The sequence below is a fragment of the Euprymna scolopes genome, chromosome 46, assembly GCF_053919585.1.
Source record: "Euprymna scolopes isolate OS-2025 chromosome 46, ASM5391958v1, whole genome shotgun sequence".
NCBI classification, from domain to species: Eukaryota; Metazoa; Mollusca; class Cephalopoda; order Sepiida; family Sepiolidae; genus Euprymna; species Euprymna scolopes.
Window position 1 is genome coordinate 73,525,386 of NC_136527.1, and position 25,992 is coordinate 73,551,377.

A 25,992-nucleotide genomic window follows, 5' to 3' on the forward strand; every position below is an offset into this window, starting at 1 on the left:
TATATATGCACACACTTACACTACATATATATACACACACACACATATACTAAATATACTAAAATTCTTCATTTACATGTTCTTCTATTAAATAAATAAAAAAACTATATTCTTTGATTTCATATAATTTTATTAAAAAAAAAAATCAGGGGTGAGAATCAAAACTGCACAATTTTTTTTAGGGTGATACTTTTCCAACTAAACATAAATGCCCCCGACAAACCCAACAAGCAGCAAAATCCCACCCCTTCACAGTGGTGATCCTTAGATGCCATAAAGCCTTCTACTCTAATAGTTTCTTCCCCAGAACTGCTAGATTTTGGAACTCCCTTCAGAGTTCCTGCTTTCCCAACTGTACCGACATTCAGAAGTTCAAGTGTAATGTAAATAGATATCTTGCTGCTCAACTCCCCACATAGTATACCTGCAACTTATGTCCCCGATAGTAGCCCTCTACATCAAAGTGGCCATGTGCCTTGTTTGGGGTGAAAATGGAATTAAAAAAAAAAAAAAAATGTACAATGTAAATCTAGAAAAAAAAAATATCTAGTTTTAAAAGTATCACCAGTGCAGCCGACAAACCCGACAAGCAGCTAAATCCCACCCCTTCACAGTAGAGATCCCTAGATGTAAGAGAGCCTTCTACTCCAGTAGTTTCTTTCCCAGAACCGCTGGACTTTGTAACTTCCTTCCAGGTTCCTGCTTCCCCAACTGTACTGACATGCAGAAGTTCAAGTGTAATGTGAACCGACATCTTGCTGCCCAACTCCCCACATAGTACCCCTGTAGCTTATGTCCCCGATAGTAGCCCCCCCCCTACATCAAAGTGGCACTGTGCCTTGTTTGGGGTGAAAATGGAATTTAAAAAAAATACATTTACAATGGAACTCTAGAAAAGGAAAAAAAAAAAATCTAGTTTTAAAAGTATCACCAGTGCAGCCGATATATGATTTAATAATGCTTCTTTTTTCAATAAAGAGTAACTTATTATTATTAACTACATTGTTGTATATTTAACTTATTATTATTAACTATGTTGTGTTTTTTTGCTATTAACATGAATTGGGCTTTCTTTTAGACTTGCATTTTGTGAAATAATTTTTTGTGGACTTCAAAGTATCACCAGTGAAGGATTTAATGTTAGTTTTATTCTGATCTCCTACTTTAAAAATTAAAAACAGTAGTGTTTTTACGGTACTCCTGCAGTATTTTACCCACCGATTTCACGATCTTAGCCGAGCGTTGACGAACGCTTTTGGCGTTAACGCCGACGAAAGCCGAGAATTCGGAGCTACTACGGTGCAAGAACGCTAAAAGTATGTGAATAGCAACAACATTACAAGGAAAAGATATTACACACACACAACAAAATGGATAAAATTAATAGAAAAAATTTGGATAAAATAAATCACAAACACTTACCGTAAGTTTTTTTAAAGTAAAATAAATTTATTTTGTTGAATATTTTTTTTTTTTTTTGGTTCAATTTGTTTTCCGATAGCTTTTTTTTGGGGGGGGGGGCGGGGTAAGCAACAGTAATAAACACTTCAATGTTTTTTTTTTGTTTGTTTTTAACAAAACGTTATTAAACAGTAACAACAATGTTTCTTTTTTTTTTTTTTTTTTTCAGTAATGTTTGTAGGGGGGGACACAACAATTACTGTTTATCTTTAGTTCCGACTGGAAGATTTTCTACTGACTTTTTAAGTATTTAAGTATTTTCTATTTACATTTGAAGGTTGTCCAATGAAAGCTGACTTATGATTAGCAAATCTAGTTTTAAAAGTATCACCAGTGAAGCCGAGTTCAGCACTCTTCAAATCGGGTCAGTGGCATTTCTACCAGGACAATGCACCAGTTCACAACTCCATCCTTCTCACAGACTATTTGACCAGATGGTCATCAAGACACTTCCTCACCCTTCCTATGATTCAAACCTTGCTCCCTGTGACTTGGTTATTCCCTAAGCTCAAGGAAAGAAAACCTCAAAGACTGTCGTTCTGAGACAGTTGAGATGAAAGATGCTGTGATGAGGGTCATTGACTTCCATGAAGCCTTCCAGAAGTTGTTGGAATCATACAACAAGTGCATTGCAGCCAGTGGAGATTACTATCAATAAAAGTGCCCATATGAAAAGTCTGGAAACTTATTGAAGGCTCTTCATGATTTATCTAAATTTTGAACTTAAAAGATAAATTAAACCTGTCTAAATTGATGACAATTTCTGATCTCCTATTTGATAAATTAAAAAGTAGTGGAATTGTAGAAGGCGGTACAATGCAGAAGTAACGGAAAGACACAGGCTGAAGCAGGTGAGAAATTTATTAATACAACTTATAAATACATGTGTACATATTCATATTTCATATACGCAGTATATTTATATTTGCACAGTGGTCACCTGGGAAAGTCGGTCTGGTGGTATGTCCGTGTAATATAATATTTCGAGAAAGATCTCTTCGTCAGATATTTACTTGACTTTGACAAACGTGTTGTTGTAAGCAGTAACTATACCGCAGCAAATCATTGCTCGGGACTTGTGGGTAGTATATGGTTAGAGTTTTTTTTGTTTTTTTTTTCTCAATTCTTATTTTATATTTCTAAATTATTTATTTTATTTATTAAAAAGTAGTATTTTTATATTTAAGTATTTTATATTCGAAGCCTTTCTAATGAAACCTAACTTATGATTAGCAAATCTAGTTTTAAAAGTACCATCAGTGCAACCGATATAGGATTTAATAATGTTAGTTTGTTTTTTTTTTTCAGAGTAATTTATAACAGCTTGATACGCTACATTGTGTATTAAACATCTACTAAATCTCTGCAATGGCGTCCTTCACGTGGTAAAATGGGGTAAAAGGTGGCTGGTTTATTTTAATGCATCTAAAACCGAACTTCTCTCTATCATCAACGCTCTGGCCCTAATTGAAATGAACGGCTCTCAGCTTTTGGGTAGCTCCATGTCTTGACAAACTTCTGGGTCAAACCTTCACTCCTGACCTGTAATGAAGCACTTACATCAAACCTGTTGTTAAGGTCGCTGGAAAAATATTTGAAGCCTATCCTATGAAAGCTAACTTATGATTAGTGAATCTAGTTTTAAAAGTATAATCAGTGCAGCCGATATAGGATTTAATAATGTTAGTCTTAAGTTTAAGTAAGTTTAATAATAGATTGATACACAAAATTGTTTTGCAATGGATAGGAATTAGTTTTTTTTTTTCTTAACACTTGCATTTTGTGAAATCATTTTGCTGTGTTTCTGAATTGGCCATGCAACACCAAGTTTTAACACTGTATGGACAATTGATACCCTTCGATATCTTTGTATTTCTTGATAAAAGTCATGTGAACCCAAGTGAAGAAATTCCCATTTTTACGAGTACAGATTCTGCCGTCATCTTTTATGTCATGGTTGAAATAAAGACACGATGGTCCGTACGTACATACGAGGGATGTGCAATAAGTAATGCCTCTGACCCACTTCTGGTTGTCTGATCTAGCTGAAATTTTGCATGTGCAATGATTGATATCTCTACGGGTTATGTGGCAAATTACAGCTCTGAACTAATTGTGGTTTCTGTTTTACAGGTGTTTGAACTGGGTCAGGTGTGAAATGGAGCCTGTTGAATGTCGAGCGGTGATCCGGTTTTTGTATTTGAAAGGACGCACACGACAGGACACTTTTGATGAAATGAAAGAAACTTATGGTGATAATGCCCCATCATATGACCTTGTAAAACGCTGGCATCGTGAATTCAAACATGGCCGGAAGTCTGTGGAAACAGCTCCCAGACCTGGTCCCCCCCCCCCTTCTGCCATTGATGAGGCATCTGTCAGTCAAGTTGAGGCTGCCATTTTGGAAGATCAGCTCATTACTATTCGCCAAATAGCCCAAGATGTCAAGATTAGTACAGGGTCGGTGGAAACTATCATTCATGACCATTTGCATAAGGTGTCTGCCAGATGGATTCCCAGGTTGCTCACACCATTCCAGAAGCGAGAACGCGTCGAGTGCTCGAGGATGAATTTGGAGATGTGCCAAGAAGATGAGTCAAAGTTTTTCAAAAGACTGATTACACAGGATGAAACCTGGGTCCATCACTATGATCCAGAGACCAAAGCCCAGTCAATGCAGTGGAAGCATTTGGACTCACCACCTCCAAAGAAGGCAAGGGTTCAGCCCTCCGCTGGCAAGGTCATGCTCACAGTCTTCTGGGACCAGGCCGGAGTAGTGATGACAGATTTCCTGACAAATGGTACCACAATTACAGGAGCCTATTATGCTTCACTTTTGAGGAAATTAAGGGAAGCTATCAAAATAAAGAGGCGGGGCAAAATCAGCAAAGGTACCCTCCTCCTGCAGGACAACGCTCCAGTCCACAACTCGCATGTCGCCAGATCAGAAGCACGGGTGTGTGGTTATGAAATCCTCCCCCATCGTCCCCACTCTCCTGACCTTGCACCCTCTGACTTTCACCTCTTCCCAGCCATGAAGTCGTTTTTGAAAGGAAAGCGTTTTCCAGATGATGCAGCCTTGATTTCTGAAGTCACGTCGTGGTTGGAGGACCAACCTGGGGTATTCTACAAAAAGGGTCTCCAGAGCTGCATCAAACGATGGGAGAAATGCATAACTCTGGGTGGTTCCTATGTAGAGAAAGACTAATAACTGTGCCAAGTTTCGTTGCTCTACTGCTTTGGGAAGTGGGTCAGGGGCATTACTTATTGAACGCCCCTCGTACTCCACTGGAAATTATTTGTTCAGGTTGGAAAGATCATCTTTTTTTTTTAATCATGATCATCTAACTTCCGTACGTGTCCATGGTTTCATTTGCTGCAGTAGAAACATGGACAGTGCCATCAGTTTTTCCGTTCATCAAGTGGTTCTCTGTCGTCCTCGTTAAAAGAGCTGAAAAAAACAAAAAAAAACAGGGACCATGAGTTCAATGATGTCAAAAAGCATATAATAAAAAATAATAAAAAAAAAAAGGAATTGCTGAATTAAGTTGCTATGTGGATATTTTGTCCAAATAACAGCTCTTGAGTGAATGAGAGAGAGAGAGAGAGAGCTGAAATGCATACTGGAGAGAGAGAGAGAGAGAGAGAGAGCTGAAATGCATACTGGAGAGAGAGAGAGAGAGAGAGAGAGAGAGAGAGAGAGAGCTGGAATGCATACTGGAGAGAGAGAGAGAGCTGGAATGCATACTGGAGAGAGAGAGAGAGAGAGAGAGAGCTGAAATGCATACTGGAGAGAGAGAGAGAGAGAGCTGAAATGCATACTGGAGAGAGAGAGAGAGAGAGCTGAAATGCATACTGGAGAGAGAGAGAGAGAGAGAGAGCTGAAATGCATACTGGAGAGAGAGAGAGAGAGAGAGAGAGAGAGAGAGAGAGAGAGAGAGAGAGAGAGAGCTGGAATGCATACTGGAGAGAGAGAGAGAGAGAGAGCGCTGGAATGCATACTGGAGAGAGAGAGAGAGAGAGCTGGAATGCATACTGGAGAGAGAGAGAGAGAGAGCTGGAATGCATACTGGAGAGAGAGAGAGAGAGAGAGAGAGAGAGAGAGAGAGAGCGCTGGAATGCATACTGGAGAGAGAGAGAGAGAGAGCGCTGGAATGCATACTGGAGAGAGAGAGAGAGAGAGAGAGCGCTGGAATGCATACTGGAGAGAGAGAGAGAGCTGGAATGCATACTGGAGAGAGAGAGAGAGAGAGAGAGAGAGAGAGAGAGAGAGAGAGAGAGAGAGCTGAAATGCATACTGGAGAGAGAGAGAGAGCTGGAATGCATACTGGAGAGAGAGAGAGAGAGCGCTGGAATGCATACTGGAGAGAGAGAGAGAGAGAGAGAGAGAGAGAGAGAGAGAGAGAGAGAGCTGGAATGCATACTGAAGAGAGAGAGAGAGAGAAAGAGAGAGAGAGCTGGAATGCATACTGGAGAGAGAGAGAGAGAGCTGGAATGCATACTGGAGAGAGAGAGAGTTGGAATGCGCACTGGCGAATATTAAAGAGAGAGAGCTTGAATGCGTCAGGGAGAGAGAGTTTGAATGCGTACAGGAGAGAGAGAGAGTTTTAATGTGTACTAGATAGAGAGAGAGTTTGAATGCATACAGGAGAGAGAGAGAGAGAGAGAGAGAGAGTTTGAATGCATACAGGAGAGAGAGAGAGAGAGAGAGAGAGAGAGTTGAATGTGTACGGGAGAAAGAGAGAGAGATAACTTGAATGCCTATCGCAGATAGTAAGAGAGAGATCGAGAGCTTGAATGCCTACCGGAGAGGAAAAGAGAGTTTGAATGCTTACTTGGTTTGGCAATTCATCATGTGGTCCTGAGGTGCTGATAGTTCTTTCCTCTTGACTGGTAGAATTTGGAATTCTCTCCCAGTTTCCTTGATTGTACTAAGCTGCAGTATTTGCTGCTCAACTCCTCACAATCCCAAATAATCCCTTACATTCCAAATATTATTAATAATAATAATAATACTCCTTGTTTGTAGTGAAAATGAGTGTAAAAGATTTTTTTAAATGCATTTTTTCTAATATTTAATTATAATGCACAAGCACCATGTTTATTTATTCCTTATTCTCGCAATATTAATTAACTAGCCGATTTACCCGAGCTTTGCTACGGATATATTTGTATTACACAATACTAATTGGCATTCTTTTAATATTTATGTAATTACAGGTTCGAAACCAAAACTTCTGGGTAAACGACATTTCTTGTACCACTGGTAAAAATGTAAACGAAAGTTCTACATTACGCAGAAAAAAAAAACTATACAGGTCCGTTTTCAGTTTGTGTTGCTCCCAAAAATGTAAATTAGGATTTTTGCGGATAAACTATGCTTGGTTGTGTATATAAAAAGTATCCCATTTTTAATAAAGGAAGGACTTTCACATAAAAATTTAATAAACAAAAGATATGGCAAAAATTGAATTATACTTGTAAATCATATCTAAAAAAAGCACGGTTCGTAAACTGCAGAAGTACTAAACAGATAAAAACACCCGCATTTTTGTACTTCTGCAATTATTTTTCTTTGAGTGACGCTGAGAACTAAAGCGACACCCCCTCCCCCCTGAAAAAAAAAACCCATAATTACGTCGAAACTCCCCCACACAAATATATATTATCAACTAAATCAATTACCCAGACAGGAAAACCTAAGATCTTTCTCAAAAGAAAATCGAAGAAAAAAAAAGTGAAAAAAAAAAAAAAACGCGTAGGAATATATCTGATATAATAATTATTTATTTTTTTTATCAATATTTGTAACTTTTACATTTATAGAAAATAAATAATTAAAACAAATCATTTTATCACCATATCTCTCGATTTGGTTAAAAACTATATCCGTTCATAATCGGAAGTGAAATATCAGTGAAAATTACTTAAAATGTGCCAGTTTAGCAAATAGTACAAAATAACTTGAATTAAAATAATTTAAATAAATTAACTTTAAATAATACTCTTAAATAGAACAATTACATCAATTACATTACTATAATCAGTAATTATAATTGAGCGAATTATTTAAAAAGATTTTCTTTAATATAATATGCAAATTAGATTAGTTCTATTATGTACATTGCCTTCAATATAGTGTATATATATTGATCGTGATGCTATTTATTTATATAGAAAATCTTATAGTAAATAAAATTTATATAGATAACCGTTTTCAGCAGGAAGTTTTGTATATATTAATCAAATTGTGAACAAACAAACAAACAGACAGGATTACGGATTTATATATATAATAGATATGAATAATAGTGTGAACACGGCTGAAGCATAATTCCCTCCTCCTTCGCTTGTGGATGCTTGTATGTAAGAAGAGAATGAAAGCTATAGATTTGTTTAAAAACTAGTCTGTCAAATAGTTGTGCACACAATTTGTAAAAAAAGAAAAGAATAAGCAATTATCGCCCTTTTGACCTCCCACAGACAGGCGTCAATACTAAACTTCAGTTCCAATATCTTTTCCTTTTCTGTCTCTCTCGCTCTCTCTTTTTCCTGTGGCATGCGACAGTGACAGACGATGCGCGATGTGTTCCAAAGCTTGATTCACACACGCAAACACGACTCTTAAATGAAACAAACTTTTGCGTACCAATCCAGTCTTATCGAGGTAAGTTAAACATTGTATAATCATGAACAATGAATTATCTCAGTAACAACATGACGAAGAAGAATTAATCTCAATCCACACATGATTAACAAAAACACATGTACGCAATATACACATACTCTTATATGTTTTTCTACTAAAAATGTATAGATGTTTCCTATTTGTCCTTAATAAATTTTACAGATTGTACATACAGTAGAACCCCGAGATACGGCATTAATCAGTTCCAGGGTTGTAAGGTGAAATCACCGTATGGTGGTGACCTAAGCAAAAAATTATACAGTACATATTAAAAATTAGTATCAAAATACACTACAGTGAGTGCTGTTTTACAATTTTTCATTGCGCAGAGGGAGACAACTCTCGTTTACTAAGCGATTCGTTCATTTTTCATCTCATAATTTAGGACGCTCAATGCTACAATATATTTTTTATTAAATCAAAACATTAAAAAAAGAAAGCTGTGACAATTTTTTTTAATCTAACATTAATTATTTTTTCATTTCATAATTTAAGATGAGAAAACCAACGATATTTTTATTAAATCAAAACATTAAAAAAAGAAAGCTGTGACAAGTTTTTTAATCTAACATTAATTATTTTTTCATCTCATAATTTAGGACGCTCAATGCTACAATATATTTTTATTAAATCAAAACATTAAAAAAAGAAAGCTGTGACAATTTTTTTAATCTAACATTAATTATTTTTTCATCTCATAATTTAAGATGAGAAAACAAACGATATTTTTATTAAATCAAAACATCAAAAAAAGAAAGCTGTGACAATTTTTTTAATCTAACATTAATTATTTTTTCATCTCATAATTTAAGATGAGAAAACAAACAATATTTTTATTAAATCAAAACATTAAAAAAAGAAAGCTGTGACAATTTTTTTTTAATCTAACATTAATTATTTTTTCATCTCATAATTTAAGATGAGAAAACAAACGATATTTTTATTAAATCAAAACATTAAAAAAAGAAAGCTGTAACAATTTTTTTAATCTAACATTAATTATTTTTTCATCTCATAATTTAAGATGCTAAAACCAACGATATTTTTATTAAGTCAAAACATTAAAAAAGAAAAAAAAAAAAGGAGAAAGAAACCTGCTGCGTTTTTTAAATCTAACAAAGTTGATAACCTTAATAATACAAAATGTAGTCTTTACGTGACTATTAAGAGAATCGTTTTTGTTTTCATACGATAATTCACGACACTAAAACCAACGAACCAACGATATTTTCATTCGATTGAAACATTTAAAAAAGAAGCCGCGACAACTTTTTTTCTACATTTTTTACGACTTACTAACAGATTAAATGTGACGATAAGAAATTACTTTTTCAAACAAAACTTTAATAAAACAAAGATAAAAATTTGTTTCTCGTTGGCAAAAATTGTGTCGATTCTAACGGTTCTTATTTTGATTAATAAAGTTTATTATGAAAGGAGTTATGATCTTTTTAAGTTGAACGTCAAAAAACGACATTATTTTTGCACCAACCTAATATATATAAGTTAATTTAGTATACAAACAAATGGCTACACATAGGCATACATGTTTCAGCGAAAACCCAGTAAGGGAATCGCTTCGTCAGGCCAAGGACAACTCTGGCTGTTTCAATTCAACATTATTTCGTTAATTATTCATTACATCGTAAACTTTTTTCAAAAAAACTGACATTATTTCGTTAATTATTCATTACATCGTAAACTTTTTTCAAAAAAAGTATACTATTTATTTTACTTTAAACGTTAGTGGCCTAATGAATTATTCACATAACTATATATTTTAACCAATTAATATTAATGTTTATAAATAATTATACTTATGTACATATTACAGTTGAATACAGCTGTTCCCTTTTTTAAATCTGGGGTTCCTATTCTACACAACTTACCTACTGAACTAGGAATTTACTGATAATATTGAAACTCTACTTGAAACTCATTACGCACTATGAATAAAATAAAATACAATAATAAATTAATTAATATAATTAACATAATGGATGATCACATTTTAATGTATATACTTTCTCTTTAGGTCCTATCTCCCCCTTTACACTTAAATATGATGTAGTCCTAGTTATAAATTGGCAATGTTTGAGTTGAAACAGCCAGAGTTGTCCTTGGCCTGACAAAGCGATTCCCTTACTGGGTTTTCGCTGAAACATGTATGCCAATGTGTAGCCATTTGTTTGTATACTAAATTAACTTATGTTGGCTCTGTCTAAACATTGAGCACTCTTTTGGTAGACACACTTAATAATTACTACCAATACAAAATATATATATATATATATATATATATATATATACACACACACACACACAGGGTGACTCAAAAAAAAAAAAACAGGCCCCAACTCTAATTAGAGCTCCGTTTCTTAATGTTTTGTCCGAATGAAATGAAACTTTGGTCATAACTAGTTTATTATATTCAAAACATCACATCAAAACACGAGGGTCTTCGACCTTGTTTTTCTCTGTTGACTGTAAAATGCTCAGAAAAACAATTGAATGTCCTCTGTTTTTTTGGGGTCACCCTGTATAGTCTTTGAAGTTTTTAACCTTTAAAACTATACAAAAAAATATTTTTTATCATTCGTTAGAAAACCATCTAATCAGTAAGTCATTCAATCACCTGCAATCACTGCATCAACTCGCTCTCTCGAATTTACTATAGTACTAATAATTTATTTTTTAAGGGATCATCAGTTGTTTACCATGAAACACTGCTTCGGGGATTTAAAAACAAAACAGTATATTACATCATGACTCCCCAGCAGTGTTGATCAAACACCACCACCCTCAATCTTAGGAAGAAGACATGTTACAAACATTTGATCCCATTTCCTATTCTTAATTGCAATTACTAACCTTTTCATACTATGAAAATGAATTTCTTACCTGTGCGATTCATCAATTTCCACATTTAAAATGGATACATTTTTTAATTTATCAGTCTTGTATTTATAAGCTTTGGATTAATCCATTTAACTACTTATCACCCCCACTATGGTTAGTATTTTGTATATTTACATTCTTATTTAAAATTAGATATATATATATAAATTATAGAAAGTCTAAAAGAGCAAAGACTCAGTTAAATATATTTAAAGGTTCTGTACTCAGAGTATTGCAGATATATGATGAGCTTAATAGGTGTAATTATCTAGACCTATATTAATAGTAATAGACCTATATTAATAGAAATAGAGCTATATTAATAGAAATAGAGCTATATTAATAGAGCTATATTAATAGAAAGAGCTATATTAATAGAAATTATTATATAGATTTTTATACATTATTAATAAAATAAATAGGGCTATATTAATAGAAATAGAGCACAATAGAGCTATATTAATAAAAATAGAGCTATATTAATAAAAATAGAGCTATATTAATAGAAATAGGGCTATATTAATAGAAATAGGGCTATATTAATAGAAATAGAGGTATATTAATAGAAATAGACCTATATTAATAGAAATAGAGCTATATTAATAGAAATAGGGCTATATTAATAGAAATAGAGCACAATAGAGCTATATTAATAAAAATAGAGCTATATTAATAAAAATAGAGCTATATTAATAGAAATAGGGCTATATTAATAGAAATAGGGCTATATTAATAGAAATAGACCTATATTAATAGAAATAGAGCTATATTAATAGAAATAGGGCTATATTAATAAAAATAGGGCTATATTAATAGAAATAGGGCTATATTAGGGCTATATTAATAGAAATAGGGCTATATTAGAGCTATATTAATAGAAAGAGCTATATTAAGAGAAATAGGGCTATATTAATAGAGCTATATTAATAGAAATAGAGCTATATTAATAGAAATAGAGCTATATTAATAGAAATTATTATATAAATTTTTATACATTAATAAAATAAATAGGGCTATATTAATAGAAATAGAGCACAATAGAGCTATATTAATAGAAATAGAGCTATATTAATAGAAATAGGGCTATATTAATAAAAATAGAGCTATATTAATAGAAATAGAGCTATATTAATAGAAATAGAGCTATATTAATAGAAATAGGGCTATATTAATAAAAATAGAGCTATATTAATAGAAATAGAGCTATATTAATAGAAATAGAGCTATATTAATAGAAATAGGGCTATATTAATAGAAATAGAGCTATATTAATAGAAATAGGGCTATATTAATAGAAATAGAGCTATATTAATAGAAATAGGGCTTTATTAATAGAAATAGGGCTATATTAATAGAAATAGGGCTATATTAGAGCTATATTAATAGAAAGAGCTATATTAATAGAAATAGGGCTATATTAATAGAAATAGGGCTATATTAATAGAGCTATATTAATAGAAAGAGCTATATATATATATTAATAGAAATAGGGCTAAATTAATAGAAATAGAGCTATATTAATAGAAATGGTAAAAGATTAATAATCGCGAAATTATCAATCAAGTTTTCATAAACATTAAAAAATAAAATTAATATTTTGCAAACGGTATCCGTTTATTCAATCAATATTTGCAAATAAAACCATCGAGAAATAAAATAAAATATTTCTGGATATCGTCTCCTCATCAGCATAAACGGGGAAGGGGTGTTAAGATTGGGGAAAACACCAAAATCTAAATAGCCTATTGAAGTAAATATAGTTGGTGAAACTTTGTGAAGGAGTGGTTCCATATTGTTGCTTTATAAACACGGCGCGCAAAGAAACGATCGTACATATTAATTGAATCCCCCCCCCCATGAAAACTTCATTAATAATTTCACAATTATTAATCTTTCACTCTTTCTATATATGCGCATGGGTGTGGCTCAGAGGCTAAGGAATAAGAGTGAAGAGTCGTACGTTTTGGTTTTGACTTTAGCTGAAGGCACCCAAGGCATAAATATATTTTCTTAGTTTTGATATTGTTACTATATATATTCTAATAATAGATATAGAATTGTCCCTATAAATACTTAGTTTTGATATTGTTACTATATATATTAAATTTAATCTAATAATAGATATAGAATTGTCCCTATAAATACTTAGTTTTGATATTGTTACTATATATATTAAATTTAATCTAATAATAGATATAGAATTGTCCCTATAAATACTTAGTTTTGATATTGTTACTATATATATTAAATTTAATCTAATAATAGATATAGAATTGCCCCTATAAATACTTAGTTTTGATATTGTTACTATATATGTTAAATTTAATCTAATAATAGATATAGAATTGTCTCTATAAATACTTAGTTTTGATATTGTTACTATATATATTAAATTTAATCTAATAATAGATATATAATTGTCCCTATAAATACTTAGTTTTGATATTGTTACTATATATATTAAATTTAATCTAATAATAGATATATAATTGTCCCTATAAATACTTAGTTTTGATATTGTTACTATATATATTAAATTTAATCTAATAATAGATATAGAATTGTCCCTATAAATACTTAGTTTTGATATTGTTACTATATATATTAAATTTAATCTAATAGATATATAATTGTCCCTATAAATACTTAGTTTTGATATTGTTACTATATATATTAAATTTAATCTAATAATAGATATAGAATTGTCCCTATAAATACTTAGTTTTGATATTGTTACTATATATATTAAATTTAATCTAATAATAGATATAGAATTGTCCCTATAAATACTTAGTTTTGATATTGTTACTATATATATTAAATTTAATCTAATAATAGATATAGAATTGTCTCTATAAATACTTAGTTTTGATATTGTTACTATATATATTAAATTTAATCTAATAATAGATATAGAATTGTCTCTATAAATACTTAGTTTTGATATTGTTACTATATATATTAAATTTAATCTAATAATAGATATAGAATTGTCCCTATAAATACTTAGTTTTGATATTGTTACTATATATATTAAATTTAATCTAATAATAGATATAGAATTGTCTCTATAAATACTTAGTTTTGATATTGTTACTATATATATTAAATTTAATCTAATAATAGATATAGAACTGTCCCTATAAATACTTAGTTTTGATATTGTTACTATATATATTAAATTTAATCTAATAATAGATATATAATTGTCCCTATAAATACTTAGTTTTGATATTGTTACTATATATATTAAATTTAATCTAATAATAGATATAGAATTGTCCCTATAAATACTTAGTTTTGATATTGTTACTATATATATTAAATTTAATCTAATAATAGATATAGAATTGTCTCTATAAATACGTAATGCACCCTTCTAGTATTCCCCATCTGTCATAGCACCCAAAACAACTTCCTTGGAGATAAATGTATCTCGTTGTATCCTATCTGGAAAAGTTAACTTTCGTGATCGATTGTGAGATGGTTGGTGCCTCCACAATACAAATGATGAAACAAGTTCATCTGTGGCTCGTGCATAATGCCCACCAAACTGAATACGTCTCTTGCAAACTGAGGTTGATACTCTCGGTAAGTCTGCGTATATCATTTCTAAAATCGGGCGATTTCGCCACAAGAGATTGCGTACTCTTCTGAAAAGACGTGCGTAACATCCATCATATTTAAGCGTATCTTACGACCGGGCAACACCGGGTATTATTTTTTTATAAAATTTAACTTTTTTTCTGTTTAAAACAATCAAACTAATTGCAAAAGTCAAGTATAGATAGACTTCAATTTGTCACTTTCATACTGGATCATTTCTGGGGTACTTGAACCCTAATTGGTTCATGTGAACAACGCTGAACATTGGTGAAGTATAATTCTCCCTCCCTTCCGTGTAATTGTTTAATGTATGTAAGATTTGGTTGGTTGTTTTTTTTGTTTTACGGCATATCAACCCTTTTCGGGTTATTTAATGCCGAATCCAAAGGTTTTGAAGAAAAATTTTTTAATAGAATATATTTGTTGTTTTCACATCGGTTTCTATTTAACCCATAGTTGGGACCCTAACAGGTACTATCACTCCGGGTCAGAGTGAACCTGGGAGCAATGGTAATTAAAGGGTGGCTCCACACTTCCCAAAGCCCACAAGCTGGGGCCTCACCACTGGATATAGTTTAAGGTCATATCCAGGATCCCCATTGACAAACTTTTACCTTCTGCAGGGGGACAGTCGGCGTATTCTAATGCCCCACCGACAGGGCCATGTATGCAAGAAGAGAACAAAAACATACAGGCCGACAAGAACATATCTTCAAACCTGCGTAAGTCACCTGGGTGTTCCAAACATGTTTAGTCCCATAAAAGTAACAATACACCAGAAATAGGCCTAAATATCTCTTTTGTAAGAAGGAGGAAATTGGAAAACTAAAATGTTCTCGCCCACTAGATATCGAAGACAAAATGTTTTAGATGGGCAGTCAGAACAGATTGTAGAAGGACCCAAATGACTGGCACAACAAGCCAGAAATTAGGGTTTTTTTTACTTAGGCGTAATCGCTTTTGAAAGCCCGGATGCAACTTTAGAATAAAGGTTAACCCAGGCTGTATTTCTATCTAACTCCTTAACTCTGAGTTAATCTCCTTGGTGTTCCAAATATGGTTCGTCCCATGTGATGTTTATACACCCCAATACAAAAAATGTTGAAAGTGTTATTTTGTAAAATATAGTTATCCTGTTGGTTCAGGATATATCACACTTTCCGCCCCTGGTGTCTATGTAAGTTCTTGCGGTGGGAAAGAACTAGACAACCTTTCACACAGAAGAGACGTTCCAGCCAAAAATTTCCTCCCGCTCTCTATCGGTGCCTAAACCTAAACGGTTCGGGTTCGATCCTCATACTTACTTTTTTTTTTAACCCCCCCCCCACACACCTCGAAACACACGGGCAATGCTGGGTACCCCTCACTAGTCTATATATATAAAAGCAAAAATGTATGTATGTATGTTCGCTTTTTGTGTATATCTGCAAAAGGCTTTTTTCAGCGACCTTCTCGCTTATTCTTAAAACTTTTTATATCACGTCTAAATGATAATATCTACGACTTTAAGAACGAGGATCGCGTGTGTATTTAATTTGCCTGAATTTCATGCGCTATATTTTCCAGATATTTCGATCGCTGCATGTTTCTTTCGCTTTTCAGTATAAAACAAGCGAAAACTGGCTTGCAGCCGAGTCATGTTTCAAGGTCAAACATCACGCGACTTAAGTTTCTTGCACCTGTCAATTTCATTTTATAAACGTTAAATTAAGAGGTTTTTCATTCCTCTTCTTTCGTGGCCGAGATGACTAGTTCCCAGGACTTTTTTTCCATTTCGTTTCCATCTCCACGTCAAAAGGTTTGGGGTTCAAACCTACTTTCCTACTAAAACTTTTTTTTTCTTTTACACCTCCAAACACCTGGCCAACGTTTTTTTTTTTTTTTTTTTAAAACATGGTTGTTTTGATCACCCCCCCCCCAACACACACAACTACAAAAACACCCGGGCCACGCCGGGTACCCCCCCCCCTCCCCGCTAGTCTATAAATATAAAAGTGAAAATGTTTGTGTGTGTGTGTCATGTCCTCCTGACTACAACATGGATGTCTTCAAGTCCAACGTAAACAAATTCCTGATGAACCGCCCCCTTAAGTAGACACTTTAAATATCCACACTAACGTACTGTACTTACAATAACCATTATCCCTGAGTGGCTTCCGGGCCTTGATAAGTGATGACCACCTTGTAAAAAAAAAAAAAAAAAAACTTTCGACACGGGCCACAGATTTTCGCCACATAGGTATCATTTTAAAGCTCGAACCATCGCCCGACAAATACCTAAAATTTTTTTCCTTTTTTTTTTTTTCTTTTTACGTTTGCTATTTTGCTTTATTTTTGTTTTTCCAATTTTTCTTAACATCGTGATTTTTTTTTTAATATTAAAACTGGGTCACCCTCTCCTACATACACACCCCAAACATCCGGGCAACGCCGGGTATCCCCCGCTATACTTCTTTATCTCTATATAAATAAAATGAACATGGAGCCTGCTCAAGACGAGAGCCATTCATTTCAAGTGATACCAGATGAGGATCAGAGCGTTGATGATGTAAAGATAGAAACTTGGTTTTAAATGCATTAAAAGTAACCAGCCACCTCTTTCCCCATTGTACCACGTGATCAAGATAAGAGGAGAGAGAATCGGAGAGAACTTGGTCATTTACGGCCTTTGATGTGCTACCATAGATTGAAGTGTCGTCAGCAAAAATATCTACGAATGATCTAAGGATGTGATTTGGAAGATCATTAATGTAGATCAGGAAGAGAGTTGGGCCCAGGATGGACCCCTGAGGAACTCTAACATTAATACTGTGAGCTTCTGATTTCTTCCCATCAACCACTACTCTTATGAACTTACCAGAGAGAAATGATTTAATAATCTCTATATAAATAAAATGAACTCATTTTTTCCTGTCGGATTTTGACCTTAATAGGATTAAAAATCAAGATATTTCATGCAAATATAATATGCACAAACGGCAGAACAATATCTGAGGTGTGTTATAGGCTTATTATTTCTCAAATTCCTCGATAATCTTAGATTTCTATACTTTTTCTGCTGAGAAGTCACGGCCAAAATCGGTTAAGATCAATGGAAGTGGTAAAATATTTTCTCTCTAATAAATTCCTCCTCCCCCTGCCACCACTTAATACCGTTTGGGGATCGTTCACAAGGAACAGTTGAGAAGAGAACACCGGTTTGGCTTCGTAGTTCTTTCATGTGAACTTATTTAAAATCACTAAACTAAGCTGCAGTGCTCTGTGGCGTAGTGGTTAGCGTGCTGGACAATTCACATTATATTTTCACGTTCACGCCGACCTACCGTAGTCGGTTTTTTTTTTTTTTTTTTTTTTTCCTAAACAACTGGAATGGACTTTTCTTGGTGGCCGAACTGTTAACGTTGCAGATGTTTTTTTTTTTTGGTTTTTTTTCACACTTTATTTTCCTACTTTTACTCATGACTCTGGGTTTGATCCTTCCTACTTACCTACCATAACATTTTTTAAACCCCCCCCCCCTGTCCCGGAAACAAACACTCGGGCTACGCCGGGTACCCCCGCTAGTTTCAGAATAATTCTCACAAATTAATAATAATTAATAATAATTTTTACTGTTAATTTATATTTTCACCAAAAAATGATAACGAAACTAATACGTGCAAACAATTTTCCAAAATAACGTTGGTCTCAAGTTCACACATGGATTAACATGGATCACATGTGGACATTACACATGGATCAACATGGATCACATGTGGACATCACACATGGATCAACATGGATCACATGTGGACATCACACATGGATCAACATGGATCACATGTGGACATCACACATGGATAAACATGGATCACACGTGGACATCACACATGGATAAACATGGATCACACGTGGACATCACACATGGATTAAACATGGATCACATGTATAATATAAATCTCACCTGTCTGTTTAAATGTATGTATGCATGTATGTATGTTTGTATGCCTGCCTAAAACTTTTGACAGAAGTGATGGATTTTCACGAGATCGGTATCGTTTTGAAGCTTGACTCTTCGGAGGACACATATAAAAAAATTGGCCAAAAACATTAATTCCTTCACCCTCAACTACAGGGAAGGTCGAGTTTTTCGCTGACATTTTTTGCAAGTCATTCAACCCTCACATCCACGACGTCGGATAAAAGGCGTTATTTCGACCGACGATTACGGGTTTGAGCCTACTTACTACTCCTACCTTTTTTTTTTTTATTCAAACCTACGCCACTCCCGTTTTTTTCTTTATTCACTTTCTTTACACACACCTCCACTTTATTTTCTGCCTTTGCATCACGGGTTCGAACCTGCTTGCCTACTAAAAACTTCTTTTTTTTTTTTACTCAACTTTCATGATAAACACCCATCTAGCTGAAACCACTGTCAATAATTTTCAAAACGTAGATTCCATGAACAAAGCTTCTTTCTTAGAAGTGCACACCTGTGGAACTCTCTACCGTTTGCCTGTTTCTCACCCGACTTCAACTTGGATGTCTTCAAGTCCAACATAAACAAATTCCTGATAAACCGCATCCTTAAGTAAGACACTTTATCGAATCTCCAATACTAACGATTACTACGACACTATCCCATTGATTACTGTACACGCAATAACCCTTATCCCTGAGTGGCTTTCAGGCCTTGATAAGTGGTGACCTCCATGCGTAATTAAAAAAAAAAAAAAAGGGGATTAAGTATCACAAGTATGACCTCGACCAATAGAAAGTGCAAAGTGACTTACTGTGTTGTTCGGAATTTGACGATGGCAATATGGTAGCGTCTGGAAATACTTCTTGCTTAACGGTATGCGTGGCGGCTATATGCAATATTGGGTTTTCTTCTTCTTCTTGCTTGATGGTATGTGTGGCGGCTATATGCAATATTGGGTTTTCTTCTTCTTGCTTGATGGTATGCGTGGCGGCTATATGCAATATTGGGTTTTCTTCTTCTTGCTTGATGGTATGCGTGGCGGCTATATGCAATATTGGGTTTTCTTCTTCTTGCTTGATGGTATACGTGGCGGCTATATGCGATACTGGGTTCACCTCCTGCTTTTTAAAAAAAAAAAAAAAAAAGAAAAAACGGTCAAAGTTGAAAAGTTCAATTGAAACTCATTTAATCTAATAATGTTATTATTATATAAATTTACCAGCATGCAGCATTGCCCGGTCGTAAAATATGCTCAAATATGATTTAAAAAAAGAAATATCACTTGGGTACCATCTATATATATATATATATATATATATATATATATATATATATGTAAAAGCCAAAATGTGTGTGACCATTTCGTGTATGTCTCGCAAAGGCTTCTTTCGCACACACTCCCGGGGGGGGGGTATTATTGCTTAGAACTGTTTATATACGTCCTATATAATAATATCTACGATTTGGGAACGCGCGTAGCGTATAGATTTATTTGCGTCGACTTTTACAAAATTATTGCTATTTTGGCTTTTCACGTGTTGATTCGGCTTTTTCGTATAAAAAGCGAAACTAATTCAAAGCTAAGTAAGGTTTCTCGGCATCACGGCGGGAAACGTCCAGAAGCAATCAGCTTTGATCAATCTTGTATATCATACAATTGCTATTCAATCTGGACAATTGGGAGCTGCTTTCCCCCCTCCCCAACATCTGTTGGGGGGGGGGAACAGTCAAATTTGGGTAAACAAACCCAAACGCTGCGTGACTTCTATTTGACCTTCTTAAATGGAAGCAGCAGAGTAAACTTTTATTGCACACGCTCGTCTACCTTGTATGTCGCGGTGGCCTAATGGTTAACGTCACACGTTTTTTTTTTTTTTCACACATTAATTTCCAACTCAAGGGTACGGGTTCGATCCTCATACTCACCTACCAGAACATTTTTTTTTATTATTTAACATCCCCCCCCTCCGGAGTTTTGATTTACCTCAAGACACCCGGGCATCGCCGAGTACCCCCCGATAGTATATATATAAAAGGAAAAATGTGTTAGTGTGTGCATTTTTTGTGTATCTCCGCAAAAAGCTTTGGGGTGGGGGGGCTCGAGGCGGTTACTGTTTCTTAGAACCTGCTACCTAGATTATAATATCTACGATTTACGAAACGAGCTCGTGTGTATCTTTAATTTCGGTGACTTTTCCACGCTATTTTCACGATTTTTTTCACTCGCCGTGTCTTTGTTTCGCTTTTCAGTATAAAAGCAAAAATGTGGAATCGAAATTGAGTTCTCGGCACGAAAGGCCAAGACGTCCAGAAAGCTATCAGTTTTGATCAATGAGGGGAGGGGGGAACGTCATATCAGACAATTGCTATTCATTGGGATAAGATGGTGGGATCCTTCTACCGCTCCAGAAGATACCTCACTACTGATGCAAGTACGTCCAAGGATGGAATACTGCTGCCATATCTGGGCAGGAGCTGCTAAAAACAGCCTATCCTACCTTGACAGAGTACAAAATAGACTTCGTGGCTTAGTGGGGGATGCCCTTTTCTCTACCCTGCAACCTCTCTCCCACAGAAGAGACGTTGCGAGCCTATCCTTGTTTTATCGTTATTTCCATGGCAGGTGCTCGTCTGAACTCCAATCTCTGGTTCCCCCTCGCCAATCTTTCACGAAAAACACCCGTCTAGCTGAATCCACTGTGAAAAATTTCCCCCACTCTATATCTGTGCCTAAATCAAAACGCGGATTCCATGGGCAAAGCTTCTTTCTTAGAACTGCACGCCTGTGGAACTCTGTTCTGTCTGCCTGCTTCCCTCCGGACTACAACTTGGATGTCTTCAAGTCCAATATTAACAAATTCCAAATGAACCGCCCCCTTAATTAAACACTTTATCAAATCTCCACACTAACGTAATGTACTTGCAATAATCCTTATCCCTGAGTGGCTTCCGGGCCTTGATAAGTGGTGATCACTGTAAAAAAAAAAGAATTCCTATCCGTCAGGGTTACCACCTGACAAAGGCTAGAAGAATATTTGGCCGAAACATCACTGGTTTTCAATCTTTTTTTTTTTTATTTTTTTTTTTTATTACATTTTCACTCCAAACAAGGCGCATTGCCACTTTGGTGTAGGGGGCTACTATCAGGGTAAACAACTACTGGGGTACTATGTAGGGATTTGGGCAGCAAGATGTTGGTTCACGTTACACTTGAACTTCTGCATGTCAGTACAGTTGGGGAAGCAGTGACCTGGAATGGAATTCCAAAGTCTAGCGGTTCTGGGGAAGAAACTACCGGAGTAGAAAGATCTTTTACATCTAGGGATCTCTACAGTGTGGGGGTGGGATTTTGCAGCTTGTCGGGTCTGTCGAGGGTGTTCACGTCGTGGGGGCACAAGTGCTTGCAGTTCATCAGAGCATTCACCATTAAAATACTTGTAGAACAGGCAGACGAATGCAACGTTTCGTCGATGGGACAGAGGCTGAAGCTTAGATGCCAGTTTAGGGCCTATCAGATTTGCGACTCTCTTTTGAACCCTGTCAAGGAGCAAGAGACTAGTAGCCGATGCACCAGCCCAAATATGACAGCAATACTTCATACATGGGCGAATGGTTGCCTTATAGAGGTACAGGATACTTTCGGGTGTTAGTAGTTTTCTAACACGGTAGAGAGAGCCCACCTTCTTTGCAGCGGCCCTGGCAATGCCCTCAATGTAATTGTCTGATTATGCAAACTTAGGTATGTCTAGATGTCATATATTGGGATCCTACTTCAAAGAAGGTGGGCTCGCCCTACCGTACTAGAAAGCTACTTATACCTGAAAGTATCCTGTACCTCTATAAGGCCACCATTCGCCCATGTATGGAGTATTGTTGTCACATTTGGGCTGGTGCATCTGCTACTTGTCTCCAACTCCTGGACAGGGTTCAAAAGAGGGTCGCCAACCTGATAGGTCCTAAACTGTCAACTAGGTTTCAGCCCCTGTCCCATTGAATAAATGTTGCATCCCTCTGCCTGTTCTACAAATACTTTAATGGTGAATGCTCTGAAGAATAACAAGCACTTGTACCCCCTCGACGTAAACTTCCCCCTGACAAACCTGACAAGCAGCTAAATCCCACCCCTTCACAGTAGAGATCCCTAGGTGTAAGAGAGCCTTCTACTCCGATAGTTTCTTCCCCAGAACTGCTAGACTTTGGAACTCCCTTCCGGGATTCTACTTTCCCAACTGTACTGACATGCAGAAGTTCAAGTGTAATGTGAACAGACATCTTGCTGCTCAACTCCCTTCATAAATATCCCTGCAACTTATGTTCCCGATAGTAGCCCCCTACTTCAAAGTGGCACTGTGCCTTGTTTGGGGTGAAAATGGAATTAAAAAAAGTAACAATTAAGTTAACTAGTATAAATTTTGGCAAGAGTCACATGTGCTTACCTCTTCTTGTTTGATGCTATGTGTTGCTACTAGATGCGATACTGGGACCACTTCCTGTAAAAAAAAAAAAAATTGAAAAGTTTAGATCCCCAGTGAAACTTATCGAAACTAATGCCGTCTATCTAATAATTTTTTTTTTTTTTTTTTAGAGGTGTCAAACTTTAAATTAACAACTATTGTCTTAAATGCAGATTTGGCAACTATCAGTTATTTTGAGTTCAGTTTAGTTTGGTAATTCGTCAGTGGGGGATGCCCTTTTTTCTTCCCTGCAACCTTTTTCCCCACTGAAGAAACGTTGCAAGCCTGTCTCTGCTTTATCGTTATTTTCATGGCAAGTGCTCATCCGAGCTCCAATCTATGGTCCCCCCTCGTCAATCTTTCACGAAAAACACTCATCTAACTAAAACCACTATCAATTTCCCCCACTCTTTATCTGTGCCTAAACCTAAACGTAGATTCCATGAACAAAGTTTCTTTCTTAGAACTGCATGCCTGTGGAACTCTCTACCGCTTGCCTATTTCCCACCTGACTACAGCTTGGATGTCTTCAAGTCCAACATAAACAAATTCCTGATGAACCGCCCCCTTAAGTAAGACACTTTATCAAATCTCCATTACTAACGATTACTACAATACTATCCCATTGATTACTGTACATGCAATAACTCTTATCCCCGAGTGGCTTCCGGGCCTTGATAAGTGGTGATCTCCATGTAAAAAAAAAAAAAATATATAATAATTTCTGATTATGCAGGGTGACTTTTGTTTTAGGTGTCAAACTTTAAATTAGCAACTATTGTCTTTAAATGCAGATTTGGCAACTATCAGTTATTTTGAGTTCTGTTTGGTTTGGTAATTCGCAGTGGGAGGGGGGATGCCCTTTTCTCTTCCCTGCAACCTTTTTCCCCACAGAAGAAACGTTGCGAGCCTGTCTGCTTTATCGTTATTTTCATGGCAAGTGCTCGTCTGAGCTCCAATCTATGCCCCCCCCCGGCCTGATTTTCATGAAAAACACTTGTCGATATGAAACCCCTATTAATTTCCCCCACTCTTTATCTCTGCCTAAACCTAAACGTAGATTCCATGAACAAAGCTTCTTTCTTAGAACTGCACACCTGTGGAACTGTTCCTTTTTCCTGCTTTCCGACTGACTACAATATGGTCATCTTCAAGTCCAATGTAAACAAGTTCTTAATGAGCCATTCCCCCTTAAGTAATTCAATTCACTAAATTTCCACGACTAACGATTACTACAATATTTCCCCATTGACTAGTGTACATTCATTAACCCTTATCCTCGAGTGGTCTCTGGGCCTTGACAAGTGGTAACAGAGCCACATGTCACAAACCGCGTGATCCGATCAATTTATTGAAAGAAACATTTGATGAACAAATAATTTCATGAAATTGACCTGACCACCTCGTTCGTGCGATTTAAAAAAAAAAAAAACAATATATATATTTTCTTTGGAGATATGTAAAGTCCCATGTCTATGCTAATAAACCAGACAAAATAGACCACTTGAAAAAAAAAAAAACAACCTTTGACAAGTTATTGTTGAAATACAGCCTTACTTAAAGTGTAAAGTCTGTGAAAATTGGACCTCTAAGATTATGTCATATATGCGAGAGCCACAGAGGTCACATGCTCCAAAGTTTATTTAAATTATAAATGCTAAAAATTAATCTTCGAAATAAACCACATAATGATATAAAATATTTTTCTGCGATACATATAAGTTTAAAGTACGCCATCTCAAAAAAAAACAAAAAAAACTTTATGAATTTATGTCTGTGTTATATATATTCGGACCCTATGCTAGCGATTACATTAAGTAGTATGCATTTTAGAAAGGGTCACATTAGTACATGTCAGATTGTTATATATTCACTATTTCATTTTTACAAATCAACTTTTGTCACTGTCTCGATATGCCTCACTCCGCCGTATCATCTAAGGTCGAACGGCCTCGCGGAAAGGTTCGTGGACACGCTAAAACAAGCGTTAAAGAAATCCATTGGAACACCAACAGAAAAAGCTTTGCAACAATTCTTGCAAGTATATAGGATTACACCACATCCTAGTACACCATCAAACATATCACCAGCTGATCTAATGTTTGCCAGAAAGGTAAAATCAGCGTTTGACAAACTATTGCCAAGGCAGGCAATTATCCGAAACACTAAACACACGAGAAGAAAGAAATATAACTCGGGAGATCGAGTATATTTTAAGTGCTACAGAAATAACACATCTTACTGGGAATGTGGAGTAGTGGATAAACGCATTGGTGATTGTACATACATGATTAAAGGTCCACAGAATATACATAAAAGGCACCTAAATCAGATAAAAAAAACGTCATATCCAAGATGATGATGATACGACAACAGTCGAAGAGGAGGACACCATAGATATCATATACGAATCTTTTAATTTGGAACCGCCTCAAAATGCACCTGAACCCCGAAGATCAGGTAGGAAAAGAAAAGTGAATGAACCATTAATGGTAAACCCAAAAAGAAAAAGATATTGAAATCTGTGTGACTTCAAATCTTGGGAGGGGGGTGTTGTGGTGGCAACCACTTATTTGCATATGCGAATAACATAACACTATAAATGGCAAGCCTAGGTTGGCCTTGGTGTGTCTTACTCAAATGCCACCGGAAGTGACGCCGAAGAGCGTACATGTCCTCCCACCAAGACTCTCTGACTCGACACCGTCATTTGTACATATTGTAAATATACCTTTTCTTTAATACACTTATTATTGCGTTATCTTGTTGTTTGCGTCTTCATTGTATTTCCTTACTAATTATTTTCAACCTTGCAACCACAACAATACCCTTGGCAGCAAAATAAACCACACACAGCTGAGTTATAAAATATTTTGTTTATTTGAAATAACATTTTCACCCGGTGAACCAAGTGCAAGTGA

The 25,992-nt window shown here is 35.3% G+C and overlaps 1 protein-coding gene across 3 annotated transcripts in view; it reads right to left on the bottom strand.

The window, feature by feature from the left end:
* Positions 1 to 2,751: 2,751 nt before the first annotated feature.
* LOC145270163 (uncharacterized) overlaps positions 2,752 to 25,992 on the bottom strand; it is a 70,032-nt gene continuing 46,791 nt past the window's right edge. The window contains exons 5-7 of one of the 3 annotated variants that reach the window (XM_080125782.1): positions 23,054 to 23,107; positions 19,429 to 19,735; positions 2,752 to 4,912 (exon numbers count right to left, since the gene is read on the bottom strand). In XM_080125782.1, coding sequence (XP_079981908.1) covers positions 4,806 to 4,912; positions 19,429 to 19,735; positions 23,054 to 23,107 — 468 coding nt within the window. In that variant the 3' untranslated portion in view covers positions 2,752 to 4,805. Of the gene's footprint in view, positions 4,913 to 19,428; positions 19,739 to 23,053; positions 23,108 to 25,992 lie in introns of all 3 variants that reach the window. The other 2 variants (XM_080125780.1, XM_080125781.1) reach the window with 2 other exon arrangements.